This window comes from Vanessa cardui, chromosome 19 (genome assembly GCF_905220365.1).
Source record: "Vanessa cardui chromosome 19, ilVanCard2.1, whole genome shotgun sequence".
In the NCBI taxonomy this organism is placed as follows: domain Eukaryota; kingdom Metazoa; phylum Arthropoda; class Insecta; order Lepidoptera; family Nymphalidae; genus Vanessa; species Vanessa cardui.
This window is the reverse complement of record NC_061141.1, coordinates 4,310,541-4,328,867: the sequence shown is the minus strand read 5'-3', so window position 1 is coordinate 4,328,867 and position 18,327 is coordinate 4,310,541. Positions and strand designations below refer to the sequence as shown.

At 32.5% G+C, this 18,327-nt stretch overlaps 3 protein-coding genes across 3 annotated transcripts; 1 reads left to right on the top strand and 2 right to left on the bottom strand.

The window, feature by feature from the left end:
- Positions 1 to 255: 255 nt before the first annotated feature.
- On the bottom strand, positions 256 to 3,361 carry LOC124537834. Its single transcript, XM_047114761.1, has one exon. The coding sequence runs from the start codon at positions 1,447 to 1,449 to the stop codon at positions 703 to 705; it is 747 nt and encodes a 248-aa protein (XP_046970717.1). The 5' UTR covers positions 1,450 to 3,361; the 3' UTR covers positions 256 to 702.
- A 781-nt stretch (positions 3,362 to 4,142) lies between these two features.
- LOC124537940 (tetratricopeptide repeat protein 5-like) lies at positions 4,143 to 10,470 on the top strand. Its single transcript, XM_047114913.1, has 8 exons — positions 4,143 to 4,328; positions 4,515 to 4,647; positions 4,853 to 5,076; positions 5,402 to 5,701; positions 6,275 to 6,460; positions 6,671 to 6,852; positions 8,012 to 8,144; positions 9,585 to 10,470. The coding sequence occupies exons 1-8, from the start codon at positions 4,260 to 4,262 to the stop codon at positions 9,702 to 9,704; spliced, it is 1,347 nt and encodes a 448-aa protein (XP_046970869.1). The 5' UTR covers positions 4,143 to 4,259; the 3' UTR covers positions 9,705 to 10,470.
- A 2,487-nt stretch (positions 10,471 to 12,957) lies between these two features.
- LOC124537853 (torso-like protein) lies at positions 12,958 to 17,170 on the bottom strand. The gene is made up of 5 exons (XM_047114800.1): positions 16,936 to 17,170; positions 15,577 to 15,798; positions 14,667 to 14,961; positions 14,306 to 14,440; positions 12,958 to 13,303 (listed from the first exon to the last, which is right to left on the bottom strand). Exons 1-5 carry the CDS (start codon positions 17,043 to 17,045, stop codon positions 13,043 to 13,045), a joined length of 1,023 nt encoding a protein of 340 aa, XP_046970756.1. The 5' UTR covers positions 17,046 to 17,170; the 3' UTR covers positions 12,958 to 13,042.
- Positions 17,171 to 18,327: the final 1,157 nt, after the last annotated feature.

Here is an 18,327-nt window from a genome sequence, read left to right as displayed (position 1 = left end):
TACAAATTTGTTTTCAATAATTTCATTAATTTTTAAAAATGTATTTAGCAGTTATTAGCGGTTCAGTGAGCCATTAGCCTGCACTGCCTAATAGTTAATCTGACTCTGGTTTAATCAAACCCACTAAATAATATTTATAAATCCATTAAATTGACATTTATATCTATGTATGATAAAATCCATAGAAACAAAAAGTGTTTTAAAATAAGGGTAAGGATTACTTGGGGTCATAAAATATAAGAAAAAGTAATAATGTGAAATCATTTAAACTATATTTGAAACTATGTCATTATTCTTGTTCCAGCAATAAAATAATAACAAAACATTTCAAGGTATTTTAAAGCAAATCCATAAAAATATAAATCTTTGACAGGATTATTAAATACAAAATGACATAAATAAGCATGAATTACAAGCACTTTAGTAGGAAAATGTTCAAACTTTATAATTTACAAATCAAATTAAAAAAATATATGAATATGATATATTTTATTTACATTGTACCATATCATTCAGTGCCAAGAGTGGGTGCAAAATTTTAGCCCAATTGTTTGTATGAATGTGCTTAAAAGTTCATTTATTTCACACATGTGCAATGAAATAAAAGCTTATAAAAATAACTATTGACTCCATTGTAATTGTTATCTGATTGAATTAGCTAATTAGTAATGTTTTTTGAGTGAATACACTTGGCATGAAACATTAACTGAATTGATTAAGGTGTGCTTCACTGTGGACGTGTTCCTCGATACTTTGAGCATTGCAAAATATTTCCATCTGACATTTATTGCAATATGCATTCTTCTCATGCTCGTCTTTAAGAAAATCTTGAATAGATACCTCCTGACCCTCTATTAGGTCTTCAATCTCTATAAACCACTCTACATGCTCAGGGGAATCATCGATATGCTCAAGGACACTTCTTGCGGTATTCTCGATGTACTCATCGCAAAGTTTGCACCATAACTCATCATCGTTGTCAACGCGGAATATTCCATTTAACGGTTTCAGTTTCTCAGCTACATTACTACGATGGACGATGTCGTTAACGTGAATTTCAATATTTTGTAAAGTACAATTTACATTGCAATTGCACACTTCACAGAATACTTCTTCACTCTCGCTAGCTAGATATGAATCAATGTTGATGAACTCGCCCTCTATTAAATTATCCACAGCCGCCATCCAATTGGCGTGATCGTCGCTTTCAATATGAGACGCGACAGATTCCTCTTCAGAGAGATTTACGTTACAAGGCTTGCAATACAACTCCTCATTGTTATATACCATTCCATGTTCGACCATTTGATCTATATTCTCTTTATGTTTCGTACCATTTGTGTGCTCTTCGATGCATTTGTTAGCCTTCGGTATATAAACTCCACAAAAAACACATCGCATTCGCGATTTCGAATTCGCAACGATGCCGTATAAGGGTCCCGTTTTCATTATTGTCTACTCAATTATTGTTACGCAGAGATTCCTATGTATTATAATTGTTAATAATTTTCTAACAAAAAATTTCCTCTTCGTAATTTCTAGCAACTAATTTGTTTTAAATGGTAGTATCGAGAATGTGAACTTGACGATGTTGACAACTGACGTTGACACTTGACAAATGGACGGACGCGCAAGTCTAAAATATATCATTAACCTAGCTATTTCAAAATATAAATTAAAAACCAAATATAACGTTTTTAATCCTTCAGCAATAAAAATTGTGGATGGATCAATAATACTATTAATGTTCACTGGTTATTAGACAGGATTGAATTTGTAAAGAATACGGTGCATTTATTGACAGTTAACAAATCAGATTTTTTTTTGCACATCTTACAACACCAAGCTATGAAAATAATTTAACAGGTTTGTGGACTATGGAGTATTCACTTTCTCTTAGAAATTACGAGCCACTCTCCAGTACAGATATTAAATGCTTATGAATAGTAAAAAATTTAGGTCCTAATAATACACAAATAATATTTTTATTACTTTTTAATATTATTTTCAAATATTTGTCAACTTAATAAACAAGAAACTTAAAAATATCTAATTAATCTAAAGAATTTTCCTAAACTTACATAAAATTTACTAAAAATGTTTGTGATGAATAATATAATGTTATAATACACCAATATATACATGTATTTAAAAAATATTAACACATAACAGTTATTCTTTTTACATACACTTTCATAAAAAAGATTAATATTATTAATATAGATGAAGATAACATTGTATTAAGTTAAAAAATTGTGATTGTATTACTTTAAAAATGAGTTAAGAGTTAATTTAAGAAGAATATAATGTGTTAGTTGATTTTCTTATCATTAGTCAGACTTTAATGAAATTTATGCAGTAATATGCCTCTTCCCTTTTATATGTCTTTCAAGATTATCTGCATTACAGGAAACCTCAATTTTACACTTGTTACAAGTAGCCTTATCTTCTCGTACATTTGTTAAATATTTATCAATTGTTATATTTTGACCTTCAATCAATCCTAATATCTTTGTTAATCTAGTGTTATGTTCCTTATCTTCATCAACATGCTGAAAAATGATTTCAATGTAATTTTCGAAATAAATTTGGCATATTTTACACCACAAGTCATCATCACTTCCTTCTACAGAGAATATTCCATTATATGGTTGTACAGCCATAGCTCGAGCTCGTTTGTGCTTTGAACTTTTAATATGGTCTTTTATTGTCTGAAGACTGAAATCTATATGATCGTCACATATCGAACAATAAACACTTGAATCACTTCCCCTTCTATTATGGGGTAAATCAAGAAATGCTCCATCCCTTTCCACTTCATTATTTATCTGGTAAACTAACTCTTTGTGTTGTGAACTTTGTAAGTGAGTTATTAAATCTTCAAAAGTCATTTTACAAATTAAGCATTTTGCTTTGTTATCACGAATCACAATATTGTTCTGTTTCATTAATCTGTCTATGTATAATTTTTTGTGATTTTTACTACTAAGGTGTTTATCAATTATTCCGTCATTTATTAAATGTATTTCACATAGGTCACACATTGTTCTGCCATCGTCACCAATTATAATATCTTCGTAATATGCCATTTTTCATATATTCAATTAAAATTAAGTTTATTGAACACGAAAATAAAGCTAAAGTACATTTGTAAAGTTGCTTAAATTTATTAACGAACACTTATAATGATATATTTTATGCCTTGATTATTAAACAGCACCAACAGAAATGAGAAAACTGGAGGAAACATCGAATAGAAAATTGTTTTTGGGGAAGTCCCATTTTGATATGAGTGTATGACAAATGATAAAAGTTAATATTGTAATAAAGAATTAAGGTTTTTAAAACTGTTTTCGCTTATCCCACTTTATTTTCTATCGGTATTTACTTTTTTTTTTAATAAAAGAACGACATTTGTTTTATAATTTCTAAATAAATTCTGAGTGTTTTTGTGAGTCAAAATTCAGTCTTTAAACAATAATAAAGTCTTTTTTTTTTAAATGAACGGGTTGAAATATATAATGCAAAAAAATATTTATAATTGTTGCCAACTTCGGGTTTTTGTTTTTATTTTGTAAATGTGAGTAAAAATGGAATGGAAGTATACAATTTTCATCAACATTTTTATTCATTATTCTAATTAAAGTATTTTTTTTTTATTTTAATTTAAAGAGCAAAACAAATTGTGAAAATTTTTACCTTTCCCCTTCCAACTTTCAAGCATTCAAACTATATTATTATGAAAACTAAAAAAATAAAGAATTAGTCCCTGTTCTTATATAGAGTTCTACCTCCAGCAGCGCCATCTAAATTCCATATATTTTGTGTACAATTTTTATACACAATAAAGGTACTTTTCTTTTACTCTACTCTCCATCATTTTTAGCAATAAGCTCAAGTAATAGTAATGAGTATCAAAAACGTAAAAAATGATTACTATTACCAAGATTATAATATTAAAAGTCCACAACACTGATTTACGACTAATTTTGAACTGAAATTTCATTTTATTTTTTAATATTTATAATGTTTATTAAATAATATCAATTGTATTCTTATTTATATAATAATACTTAGAACAGAACTTAGTACTTATATTAATATCTTTCAACTTTTGGTCATTTTGTTTTTAACTTATTGAACTTGACATTGACAATTTGACATATCGCTGTGAAATGCTTGAAATATATATGTATTGTTTAGTCTTAAAATAAACTGATTACAAAATAAGTAATCGATACATTCATTAATAAATAACCATGTCGGCCGATACAGAGGATCAAGTTCAATTATTAGAAAATCTTCCAGAAATCATGGAAAAGTTAACAGTGAGTAAACAGATCAATGTTGATCAACTTCATCTTAATAATAAAAGGAAGTCACAGATGGTTATGGGCTTTTTGACTGTTCTTAATTTAAAAAATTCGATTAATTTGTGGTTCTTGAACGTACCACTACTACTTTTATCCCAAAATATTTAACATAAAAGTATTTTTCTATTTCTTATTTTCTAGGAGGAATTGAAAGAGCTGTACAAGTATAGAGATTTATTTTTCGAAAATCATCCATTAGACATGGCTTATAAGAAGAATAAATGTGTGGAAGAAAAAAAAGAAGTCTTGGTTGAAAAATTTGAAGCAATTGATGGTCAGTTTATTTTTAAATATTTTTATAAAATTCGACTTTTAGCTGAATATTTCTCATTATATTTTAATCATCTACAGTCCCTGGACTTTCAATCTTATACAATTACCATCTAAGTTATATAAAAAAAAAACAAAACAAAATTCCATAGTACCATCCCAATCTCTATTTTATATGTCTTAAATCTTATGTTTATAAATAATTTCAGTGGAAAATCAGATACCATTTTCATTAAGAGCTGAATTCCTGTACATGAAAGGTAGATGCTATAATGTTAGCCCTACCTATGATCCGAGAGCAACCCAATGCCTAAGCAAGGCAATAAAGCTGAATCCCCACTTGGTCGCTGCATGGAATGAACTGGGTGAATGTTATTTGAAAAATCTCAATGTAAAGGAAGCTAAGGCCAGTTTTGAGGGAGCACTTAAACATGTGAGTTGATTTTAGTTTAAAGAAATTTTGTAGTTTTAATTTTTTGGTTATGACACTGAAAAGACATTGATGATTTGAGTCTCATTGTCCAATGAAACCATGGGACAATGAGTGAAATAGAAACTGTATATATAGAACTGAAACAATTATGTAATTCAAACATTACAATATTCCCTTTGCATTTGGGTTACGTTGGAAGTGTTTCAACATAGCCAATATTAATAAAAAAATAAAAACAGTATTATAAATAGTAGTAATAAATTTACTCAGTAAGCTATAGATAAAATTAGAATAAATGTTAAATAAATATATGTAATAATTACAGGAACGTAATCGTCTTTCATTAAGATGTCTCTCTATAATTCTACGACATGAAATTGGAGACATGAAACGGAGTGAATCAACACCAATAATATTGAAAAGCGTTGATCTTGCAAAGGAAGCAGTTGCCCAAGATATCAAGGATGGTATATCATGGACAGTGCTAGGGAATGCTTACTTATGTCAATTCTTCATGGTGGCTCAAGATCCTTCTACGTTAAAGCTGTGCATGAGTGCTTACAAGCAGGCCTGGACAGATCCTGTAGCTAAGGGACAGCCGGATTTATTTTACAATAAGGGTGTGGTAAGTTAACATATGTTTTGATATTACTTTGCTGAATTTTGATAATAATAATTACTTCTGGAATTCAGTAAATATACTAGCAACCATGACATTTATTTGTCAATATAATATGTCCAACATTTCTTTGTAACTCATATCACACTGGTAAAAAAGTAAAGTAAAGTAACAGCCTGTAAATTTCCCACTGCTGGGCTAATGGCCTCCTCTCCCATTAAGGAGAGGGATTGGAACATATTCCACCACGCTGTTCCAATGCGGTTTGGTGGAATGCACATGTGGCAGAATTTCAATGAAATTAGACACATGCTGGTTTCCTCACGATGTTTTTCTTCACCGACAAGCAGGAGATGAATTATAAACACAAATTAAGCACATATATACAGTGGTGCTTGTCTGGGTTTGAACCCTAAAACATCAGTTAAGATGCAATGTTCTAACCACTGGGCCATTTAGGCCCATATATCACATTGGGTGATGAATTAAAACTTAATTTGCTCTGTGCATTGTCACATGGAAATGGAGCAGTAGTCCATCAGTGGAATTTTCAGGCCCTTATTCGGTTTTAATGTACAGGCGCTGAAGTATGAAGAGTGCTACGGGGAGGCGCTGCAGATGTTCGAGCACGCGTGCCGGCTCGACCCCGCGTGGGTGCCGCCGCGCGTCGAGCGCTCCGCCCTCTCCGCCTTCCTCGCCGCCGCCACCGCGCTCGTGCGCACGCGCGGCAAGCTCAAGGCCAAGCGCCTCGCCAACATGATACAGGTGGGCGTACGTGTGTGTGTGTGCGTGTGTGTGTGTGTGCGTGTGTGTGCGTGTGCGTGCGTGCGCGTGTGTTGCGTTTGTGTTATCGTCAGGAGTTATAAAACTTTTTACGGTACTTACCATCAGGTGGTCCACTAACTCGTAGCTTTTTTTAAAGATAAAATAATCAATTAAGAGAAAAACTAACAGTTCATATATTCTTTCTTTCAGTCAATCGATAAGAAGACTATGCTGGGCGATTACGGGTCGGGCGCGTTCCACAATTTCGGCCCCAGGCGTGACGTGGTCTTGGAGCATGTGAGGATAGACCAGTTGAAAGAGGGTCCTAATGAGGGGAAGGTCATACTTGGAAGGGTCGTTGGGTCCATACATAACGAAAACGCTGTACCTTTGTAAGTAATTCCATGCTATCTATAAAAAGTCTTACTCAGTCATTGTAAAGGTTTATTCATTTGGATGTAGTATCGAAATTACCTTTATTTTTAATATATTTTTTTGGTGTACTGGTCTAATAGATAGTTTTCAAGGCTGTCAAAACCCAGGGTTTGTTCCAAAGGCTTCAAATTCTGGATAGGGTTAGTAAAATGTAATTGATTCGCTGCCAAGAAAAACAAAAGGGTCAGCAGTGTTCACAGTTTTTCCTTGGACATCACTATATAGGATAAGCAAGACCCAATGTCGTCTATATTGTAAAATATGGGATGAAGACAAAAAAAACTTGTTTTTAAAAATTTACGTGCTCTTTACGAATTGATAATAACACAGAGAACTAGCGCGCACTGGTAATTTTTATCACGGTGACTTTAAAGTGTTTGTCACTGTCACGTCACGTTTCCAAAGTGGAGTGCGCTCATTAATAGAGACAGTGACAAAACATTTTCGAAATCGAAGTGTCATTTGCCACTATGGATTTCGAAGAGACGGCCGTTCTCTGTGAACTCGTGAGACTCGGCAGAAAAAGACTTTAATTTTCACTTAAATATCTGACTACTCTTTCATTTTTTTTATCATAAATAGCTGTAGTTGGTCTCTTTTCCAATTCTTCTATTAGAACATCATTATCAGTATCGTCTTCACGAATGTTTACGTTTTGAATAGATGGTGACGCCAAAGTCGGCAAGTGCAGATAGCGCAAGACTGACGACGAGAGTGACAAATTTGTCGCTAGCGGACACAAATGACACCCAATTGTCACGTCGTAGCGTACGCGCACCTCCATACATATTCATGGACTCGACAAGAGTGACGAAACAGTCACCGTGACAAAATTCACCCGTGCGCGATAGTTCTTAGTGCTACTAACAGCTCTTGATTAATATGTATTTATAATATAAGACTATTCCACTCAACTATTTATATCCACTTTCATTTTACATCCAATTTCATGATAACAGCTTCGTCGACGTTCAAAACGTCATTTATTCCAAAATATATTATTCGAGCTCTCGAGCAATGACGTCACGTGAATTCGTGGATAAATGTTGGCCATACGGCTTATGGTCGGAACAGACTATAGTTGAGGGTAGAGGCTAAAGCTCGGTGTCGTTGCAGCACGTTCGCGCTCATCGACGAGAGCATGCAGTGCGTGTGCGTCACGGTGTACAACTGGGCGGACGGGCGCGGCGCGCTCATCGGCGACGCCGTGGCCGTGCCCGAGCCCAACCTCGCCGCGCACCAACACCAGGTGCGCCCCCACACGCACACACACACACACACACACACACACACACACGCAATCACACGCACTCACACGCACACACACACGAACACAAATGCACACACACGCACCCGCACACATACACACACACGCACACACATACACACACGCACACACACGCACGCACACGCGCACACTATACGTCATGTCTGTTTATTTATTCCATTTATGAGTCTCCAACGAAAGAGACACTAAATATTATTAAGAAGGTTACAAGTTGTGAGCTCCTTCAATTATAGGAGACTACAGCGTGCACTATTAAGTTAAATATATTTGAATACAATGAGGAAAAAAAGTTAGGCTACATTTGATCCCAAATCATCTTATACTACTCTATTTGTATGCGCATACTTAATTACCAATTTTTGGCCAAAATTATTTTCTCAGTTTTGGCAGTAGAACAAATAATTGATTGATTCTTTGTTAACACGAATTTTAAGTGATGGTCTGGATAGGTCCGCTCTCATCGCGAATTGTAAGAGATGGATTAATGTTGTCTTAAATTTTCGTGATTATTACACATTTAAATAAAACTTCGAGCACTTTACAGCGTTCGTGGTCACGGGTAGACGAAACGTCGGGATGTCCAAAATAATGAATATACGCGATTAAAATCCGTAATAACTAGTTTTATTTAAAAGAGATGGATTAAATTTCTAACAGCGCCAATTTGTAGCCGTTTTGTGGACAAAAGAACCAATCTTGCAACTGATAAATTTAGGAGACTAATCTTCCCAATAAATTTAAAAACTTAAATACATTTGCTCATAACTTTCCATTTAGTTTTCCGTTGTGTCGATATGGCTCAGTCGTAAGAGCGCTTGTATCTTAACCGATGATTGGGGTTTAAACCCAGGCAAGAACCACTGAATATTCATGTACTTAATTTGTTATAATTCATTTCGTGCTCGGCGGTGAAGGAAAACGTCGTGAGAAACCCGCACGTATCTAATTTCATAGAAAATCTGCCACATGTGTATTCCACCAACTAGCATTGGAACAGCGTGGTGAAATATGTTCAAGTTTCCCAGCAGTGGGAAATTTACAGGATATTGTTGTTGTTGTTCCATTTACAAATGTGCTCATCGTTTATAATGTTGTCTTAAATTTTCGCGATTACACATTGAAATAAAACTAGTTATAACGGATTTGAATCGCGTATATTAATTATTTTTACCATCCCGACGTTTCGAGCACTTTACAGCGTTCGTGGTCACGGGTAAACTGAGGTGGCATTTGTCTATTTGAAGAACAAAGAAAATATTATTTACAACTACCGCCAACGATTCCTCAATTGGTATCTTGAGTAATGTTCCGGTTACACTAACTGTATCTTTAGGTCTTGCAGTCTGTTGGATTTGGGATTTTTAATTTTTATTTATAATATTAAATCGTTTTCTCATTCAGCATTTCGAGTTCAAATCGATCCGCGTCAACAATCCGATGTTTTTGTTGGTGAACGGCAAGCGCGTCGGGCGCCACCAGTTCGCGAGCACGCGCGTGACGAGCACGTACGAGATACACTGACGGTACATGCGCTTCTACTAGGAGCTCTGGCGACGCCCAACGTTGGTCTATTTGACCAAATCGTTGGCAAAATGTTGGACCACATTTATATTTTTATTTAATTTGCAAAAATTTTTGTTAGATAATGAGTTGGACCCAACATTGTCCAAATATTTTGTCAAACATTGGGTGTGATTTTAACAAATGTATGTGTGGTCAATTATAGTACGGTACGTAATTGATAGTGTAAATGTTATATCCTAATATGATTAGCGTTTGAGTTTGTTTTTTAAATATATTTATTAACATATATTAGCGTCCATTCCAATATATATGATATATAATTATGCATGATAACTTTATAATATATTTATAGTATTAAAGTATCAAGATTAGTCAAAATGACTAGTTAATTTCTTATTGCTGTTTATGCTACATTTAAAACTTTAATATATGTCCGTTTGCAAAACTAAAATTTTATATGTGCTTGTATAAAGATTTAATTGCCAGTGAATTGGATAGCTTAATTTTGTTGTTCAATTATTTATTGGACCACGTATTATGAAGACTGGTCTTAAGAGATATTTAATAGGGAGTTATGGGGATGAACGAGGCCTTGATCCGCACTGGGAAACCAAAAGGCTACTAGAAATTATAATATATACATACATACATATAGTACGACACAACTTAGATGTAGCATCGGCAAATTCAATAAAACCGATTACTGTCGATTTACACAACCAATAGAAATAGCTCCCTATCGCGCCATTCGACGCTATTCGTCGCTATAGATTCTGCATGTAAATTGACAAATATATTAGGTCATATGATATTACAAGTTATTACGTTTGTGTAAAGATCATATTCACAAAAGAAATAAATAATGATAATTTGGGATAGCGTACTCAATTCGGATGCGATCGGTTTTACGAATTTTGCCGATGCGACATCTAAGTTGTGTCGTACTATACTCATTTGTAAATACAGTCTTAATGTATCTATATGTCGTATATGTTAAAAATTTGCTAACTTGATAACTTAATTATGATCTTTGCTTTGACTAATTTTAATAAAGTAGATCAATCAACGCCTTATAAATTGTTACTATAATATATATGTTATGGCTAATAGTGATAAATTTTGTAAAATTATTAAATATATAATATATATTAGATGTATAACTGTTTTCGGGTCTCAAATGTTTGATAAAAAACATATGAAAAATTATTGTTTTAAATTGGAACATTTTTTTATAAAACATAATTTGATAAGAATCTTGATTTACGATTTTCAATACCTCGGTTTTTATTAATTTTAAACTTTAATTAATTTTAATTTTATTTATTGATTGCTTTAACTGTAATTTGCTTACGTCTATCAATTTTTGTCTGTGTAATTAATTAATTATGTATGCTCAAATATACCGAATGACTTTTTATGGAGTTCTTCGTATAAAAATAAAAAATATTTTTGTCAATTTTTTTATATAATGATTAATTCTGATTTGTCTTTTATCAAGTAACAGGACCCCTCTTTTTGACTGTTATTTAAGCGTGCACATCTTTAGTTAGATACCTACTATTCACTTAAAAAAAATAAGTATTTTATGAAGCGTTTTCCTCAAAAAAAAAAGTATTTTCGTATGAATTTGTTTAGATTAGAAGCTTGTGTGAAACTAATTAGAAGTGGCCAAAATTATATGTCCCAATATTGTTTAGATATTTAACATACTATATGTAATTTTTTACGTGAGTCTAAAGACTCCCTATGAATATTATCTTTGTAATAACTACCTAAGTACTGTCTAATGTATGAATTAGTGTAAAATTCGTAATTATATACAATGTAATTAATTTAATTTATGTCGGGGACAGGGTGGGGAATGTTTATACCCTGAGGCTGATATGGGGTGTTTGTAATTTGTACAATGCACTAGAAGAATTAATTAACTCATTTTTATATAGGACTCAATTCGCTCTATGAGTACATTGTCTGAAAAAAAGTATATTAATTATTCTTTATTGTTAGTACAAAAGGTCGTATGTGAATTTCTTTGTCAACTCAATTATTTTTGTTTTCATATTAATATTTTATTATTTTCTTGATAACTTATTAATATTACGTCTAAAACATAACATATTCTCTATATATTTAAATGACTATTGTTCGAATATCTGTCTGTTTGTCCGAAATAGTATTTATAATGAGAATTTAATACAAATTAAATATTTGTATTTTTTTCATGAGTCGTTTTTTATTTATTTCATCAAAATATATCATAAATACATTGAGATACTTCTTTAATTTGAAATTTGGTCTTATATTTTACATAAAACCTTTTCTTGTAAAAGTAGAAATTGGTGTTATGTTTTACACTATGTATAAACTAACTTCTCAGCACAAGAAAGAGATAGCAATATTGTTAATAGTTTAGTTCAGAGATGTTTAAGTCGATATAAGATCTCAAAGTATTGTTATATTTCTCGTATTTTGGTTTGTTACTTATTGCTGTCTTCTTCTAACGAATTTAATATCGATGATGATGAAAAGAGAGGTCAGTGTTTCGTAAGAGGGGATTGTGCTCTATATGCTAATGTATATATATTGTAATGTATTAAGAAATACCAAGTAAATTTTCTTCAAGTGAAATACTCATATGAATGAAAGCAAAGAATTGGATTTGAAACTCTGTCTAAATAAAATGAAATTTAAAGTTTTTTTTCACTTTGATCTTATGATATGCTAACTAAGCAAAGGTATGAACATTTGGAGTTTAATTATTGACGTCAAAATATTAAAAAAATAAATTAGTTGAATAAAAACATTTTTATAATAATTTAGTATAAAACGTTTAATAATTTTGTCACTAATTTGTAAATTATATAAATTACACAATGCTTTCATACACTAATAATATGTAATATCAAAATGTAACCAATTGTGTCAATAATTCTACACGAAATAAAAAAAAATTGTATGTACACTTACTTAGTTTTATTTTTTAAAAATACTGGTATTTATAAGTTTGAGGTTTTATTATTTGGTATTAAAAACTATTCCTGCTACGATCTTAATAAGAGCCATTACGTTCCTTGTTTGACAATCTTCTGAACCAAAACAATATTATATATATTATTTATCTGTGGTGTAGTACTAAAAGGGCCTTACTACTCGTTTGAGTAAATTATACATCATACATTATGTGTCAATTTATAAAAAAATAATATTATGCAAAAAAGGCATATGTGATATAAAGCAACGAATAATATTCATTGTTCCTATTTTTATAATAAACAAGGATTATTAATATAGGCCCTTTTAGAACTAGGCCACAGCTGATATGTTCATTTATACTCTCAAGCATTTACTTCCCAGAGTTTCATGTCGTTTTCCACAATTTCCCTGTATTTTTCTCTCTTGTATCGGTCTTTAAATAAAGGTCCTAATATTTTCAAATTTAATCCCAAAAGTGCTTCATTGTCTAGCATTTCGTTGAGCTTATACGCGAGAATGGGATTGTAGTGTACCCTCAGAAGGCTAGGTCTCGAATATAGGTATTGACTATCCAAGAGGTTGTTCCTGGCCCATCGTTCTATCCTTTTATTACCACTGGCAATCTGAAAAAATATAATTTTGAACACACTGATCAACATAAGGGATAGAAGCAACAATAGGAAAGGAAGAAAATTTTCTTTCCTTTTACTTAATTTGTTTTTATCAGAGGCCAAATTTCTGCCATTAAAAATAAACTTGTTACACTAAAGGGCTCTGAGTTTTATATTCAATGAATTGTTAAATTAGTAATAAGGATCATAAATTGTTTTATGACTTTTTGTAGGAGACTGGCAAATCTGAGGATTTAGTACTCGGCATTAAATTTGTAGAACTAGAGGTAACACGTATTTTTTTTAATATAATTGTTTGATTTAAAAGCAGTATAAATGTATGTTTATAAAGAAATAGTTTCTAGACTGATATTCCGAATGTGCCCCTGAAGAGCTGTTATTTATCTTTTTGGGATTCTGGATACTTTTCCGCACTGGATGCTATGCAGCTAGTCTTTTTATAATCGAATCATATGTACTATGGACCATCATATTTAGGTTGTAGTCCAGAATCTCTTTGGTAGTCGCTATTTTTACCCTCTTCACTAGAGCTGATAAGTATATAACAGTGCCCTATAAAAGATCCTTAGCTATGTGAGCTGAGATGGCCCAGTGGTCAGAACGCGTGCATCTTAATCGATGATTTCAGGTTCAAACCAAGCACCACTATTTATATTTGCTTAAATTGTGTTGATAATTCATCTCGTGCTCGGTGGTGAAGGAAAACATCGTGAGGAAACCTGCATGTGTCTAATTCATCGAAATTCTGCAACATGTACATTCCACCAACCCGCATTGGAACAGCATGGTGGAACATGTTCCTAACCCTCTCCTTAATGAAAGAGGGGGCCTTAGCCCAGCAGTGAGTAATTAATAATAAGCTGTAATTTTTTAGGTTTTTTTAGGTATGAGGCTTTCTAAAACACAGTTTAGAACACGCTAAAACAGCACAATGTCAAAAAATTTCGGAACTGCAATTAAATTTTAAAATACACATCACAACAGTATACTCACTCTTATTTCTCCAACTTGCTTAAGAAAATACGACGAAAAGTAAAATCTTAAGTTGCCAAAGTTAGACTTGCGTTGCTCACGAACTTTGATGTATGCTTTGAGAAGATTATATCCGGGTCTCTTATATTTGAACACCTGTAAATTAAAAAAATAATATAATATATATTTTTTATTTTATCATCTGTACAAAACATGATAGCGTTATATGCAGATTAAAATCGCTTCAAAAATCTTCAAAATAATCTTAATATTTAATTTTGATGTCAAAATTTAACCCAATTTATAATAATGATATATAGCGCATATAAAAAAGAAACATTAATTACAAAAAAAATATTAATAGTATATAAAGTGTTCTGACCTGGTAAATAAAGTTCCCAGTGACGAAAGAATCAATGTAATGAGTCCCATAGCTCTTCATAAAACGCCTCACGGCTGTAGAGTCACTGGCGTTCAAACTATTTATTTCTCTTCGGACATATTCCTTCGAACGAATATTGCTATCAAAGTCCATTTTAACCGTTTTGTGGACCTTAGACAGTTTGACAAGGACATAGCAACAGTTGTCCCTTTCTAGATCAAACTCCATGCCGAAGGTCCTCATGATTTCATCCTTTATCCAATCTCCTAAGAACGCTTTCCATGGTATTTCTGTACTAAAAGCAGATCAGTGGTTATGTTTGAATTGTAATTGTGTTCATTTTATTCTAAAATTAAGGTAGGAATAAATAATTCGCCAGTAACAAAAAAGAAAGAAGATTAACGATCTACTTTCTTTTTTGGACATTTGGAAAAATACATCAAATATATATATATATGAAGAGTTGGTTGGCCTGTTCTAATGTCTTATAATAATTTAATGAAAATGGCGGAGTCAATCTCAGCGCCACTGCCTTTTCTTGTGCTGAATGTAGTAATTTCGTGGCCAGGGGTAAGAGAATCACAGAGAGGACACTTGTGTTTGTCGATTGAAATGCTGTGTCATTTTGTACAAACTGATACGCATAAACCGAGTTCATAGAATAAGCTTAAAATCTTTCCTTCAAGTTTTAAGGAGGCTTTATATATTGTAAATATTTTAGTTTACTTTAAAATAGATAGGCATACTGGCACAAAGGTATGATTTGGAATGGGCACTACCGGTTGAAATTGGCCTTAGGAAATGCAAAACCAACCCTTATTTGATCAGTTTTGTTGAGCTTGGGTACCATTATGTTTCTTATAGCTGTAGGTATAAGATTATGTATAATTTAAATAATTTACTTGTTTACCCTTCGATTTTGAAGTTCTGGAAGTACTTGGCGAGTAAATCTTCGAAAGATTCACAAAGGAGTATGTTCATATCAATCCCCGGGTCGCCCGGAGTCTCCTTGCTGGTGACATTCTCGAAAACCCTGATGTTCTTCTCGTGGAAAAGTTCAGTTTCCACAACATTATCACCTTCTTCATAATTTGCAGACACGACTTGTGTTACTTGTGATAGATCACCATAACTGTTGCAATGACAATTATAATAAAGATATATATTGTTTCATCGAATATAAATCATCTAAAGCTTTATTGTTACGGTTAAAAAGACAAAAGGTACTCGTATGCTTACGCATAACCAATAATTCGCATAAAGCTGAAAATTGGTGTAGATCCTAAGTTTACCATTAAGAATGCAATAAGCAGTCCCCACCTAGTATATATCTGTTAAAAAAATCAAGTTCTTTTTAGTGTCTAATTTCCCTTGTTATATTGAGTGTTGTTACTCTGTATATGTAGATTATTCACCGAACATGCAATGTACCACCACCAATGTAGCGGTTCTTAGGCAACCTATAATCACTGTGCTAGTCTATATTTACCAGAAAAAAATGATTTTGTTACAGATTTCTTTTAATTTTTAAAACACAGCAATGCCTCGGGTCCTGAGTATTACACGTACACTATGTCGGTCGCGTTAATTTAGCTTATTATAATCTGAGGTTCAAAGTCCAAATCTCGTGTCGGGAATTTCTCATTTCTCTAGCTACTACAGTGACTCTGGAATGCCCAGAGCCCCAGAGTTTGGTAACCAAGACGCCGGATGGCGCCTGACCTAAGTATCAGTATTTGCCATCCTATTGGATAATGAGAGCGACGGTACAGAAAGTGCTCCTGTTTTTGCACACACTCTACTATACTGTACTGCATAGTTGGCTAGTCTTATTTGAGAATAGCCACTATAGCCAAAACGGTCAGGAAAAAGGCAACCAGTCAACAGTTAATTGCATTGATCTTCATTAATTAATGAGTACATATTAGAACATTCCTAAAGTAGTTTATAATATTTCAGATAATTACATTTTGCCGGAAAAACCCGAATTTGACATTTATCATATTTATACTTCTGCCAAGGACATCTCTACGGATTAGATTTAACTATCATAGGTACTTACAAGTAACATTTTTCAATGCTATTAATTAGTCACATAATTGTTGCGCTCAATGCTAAAAAGTTATTTCGAAATTGATAAAATGGCCAAGCATAAATAAAAACAAATTTAACTCAAGTGAAACCGGATCAAACTACTGCTAAATCTGAAACTGGTTTGGAAACAATAATATCACAAACGAAATATAATATCGAATGATATAAAACTCACTTTGCAAATACATCGATCGCGTTTCCTATATTCAAGCTGTAACTGAGATCTCCTTCCTCACTCTCACACAAGCCACAACAGAAGAAAACAGCCAGAAACCACAAAAACATCTTCAGACGAAACACAGCCGTGTAAAGGTAGTTTCAGATTGTGCACATAGTACGGTACTCGCCGCGTGGAGGCGGCGTTCTAACTGAGATTTTTTTAACATTTTGCTAATGTTGATGAATAAACATTGTGAACTTGACCCAAGAGATTAGTTATATATTAATGATACAAGCTGTCGTATATGTAAGCGTTTGAAATTATTAGTTCAATCATTGTTGTAGTTAATTGGCATTGATATCAATTATATTCAAATTATGTTTTTATATATCATTCTGGCGGTCCGTGAAAATTTAAACAGACTTCAGTGACGTCATTTTATCTATTGGCAGAAAAATAAATGGAGTGAGAAGATTATGGATTAATCGGTTTGTGTAATTAAGTATTATGATGTTTCTTAATTATATATGTTTTATTTATAAAGTATGTAAAAATAACGTCCTCCTGCCTCTGGATAAAATTCTTAAGTTCTATGGTAATAATATGGGTTCAAATCAACACTGAATTCTGAGGTGTTTAACTTGTTTCTATAAGTTATTTCGTGCTCAGGAGTAAAGGAAAACATCCTGACCTGACAAACCTACACGTATTAAAGGACTCTGCACATGTTATATCGAATGAGCTTCATAAAGCCTTCTGAAGAGGATAGGATGGTCGTCAATAATAGGAAAATTGGTGTGGTACTTTATATGTTATCATTATCACAGTACCTATATTTCCAACATGAAGGACAATTCTAAACATCGATGAAATAGAAGTTGAAAGATGAAAAAGAAGTTTTTGTCAAAAAGTAATTGAAATAAAATTAGTGAAGGCTTATAAATAAATTGTCATGTATTGGTTACCTACATATGTTATAAAGACATGTGTCATTGATTCATTTCGATTAAGTATAGTTAAGTGAATAATTAAAAGGCAGAATGAAATGTTTTAAAAATTGAGAAGATCTGAACTTACAGATTAATGAATGATCCTGTAAGGTACAATAAAGTCATCCATGTCATCAAAATAGCCATGGTAAAAGTGGACGTAATTTTCAGTTAGCGCATGAACCAATCAAGTACCTGATAGGAACACACCTCAACTACCAGTGAGGTAATCTACTTGCGAAAGAATTCTCAAAGAAACCACTCCAAAAAATGGGCAAGCAAAATTAACTTGCTCTAATTTTGCTTGCCCATTTTTTTCTTGGCCAATTTTTAAATATTTGTACAGGTAATGTATAATTAACTACTTACTTTATAACTGCTTACTTTTATCTTTCCCTATTCTTGCAATCAAAGTTCC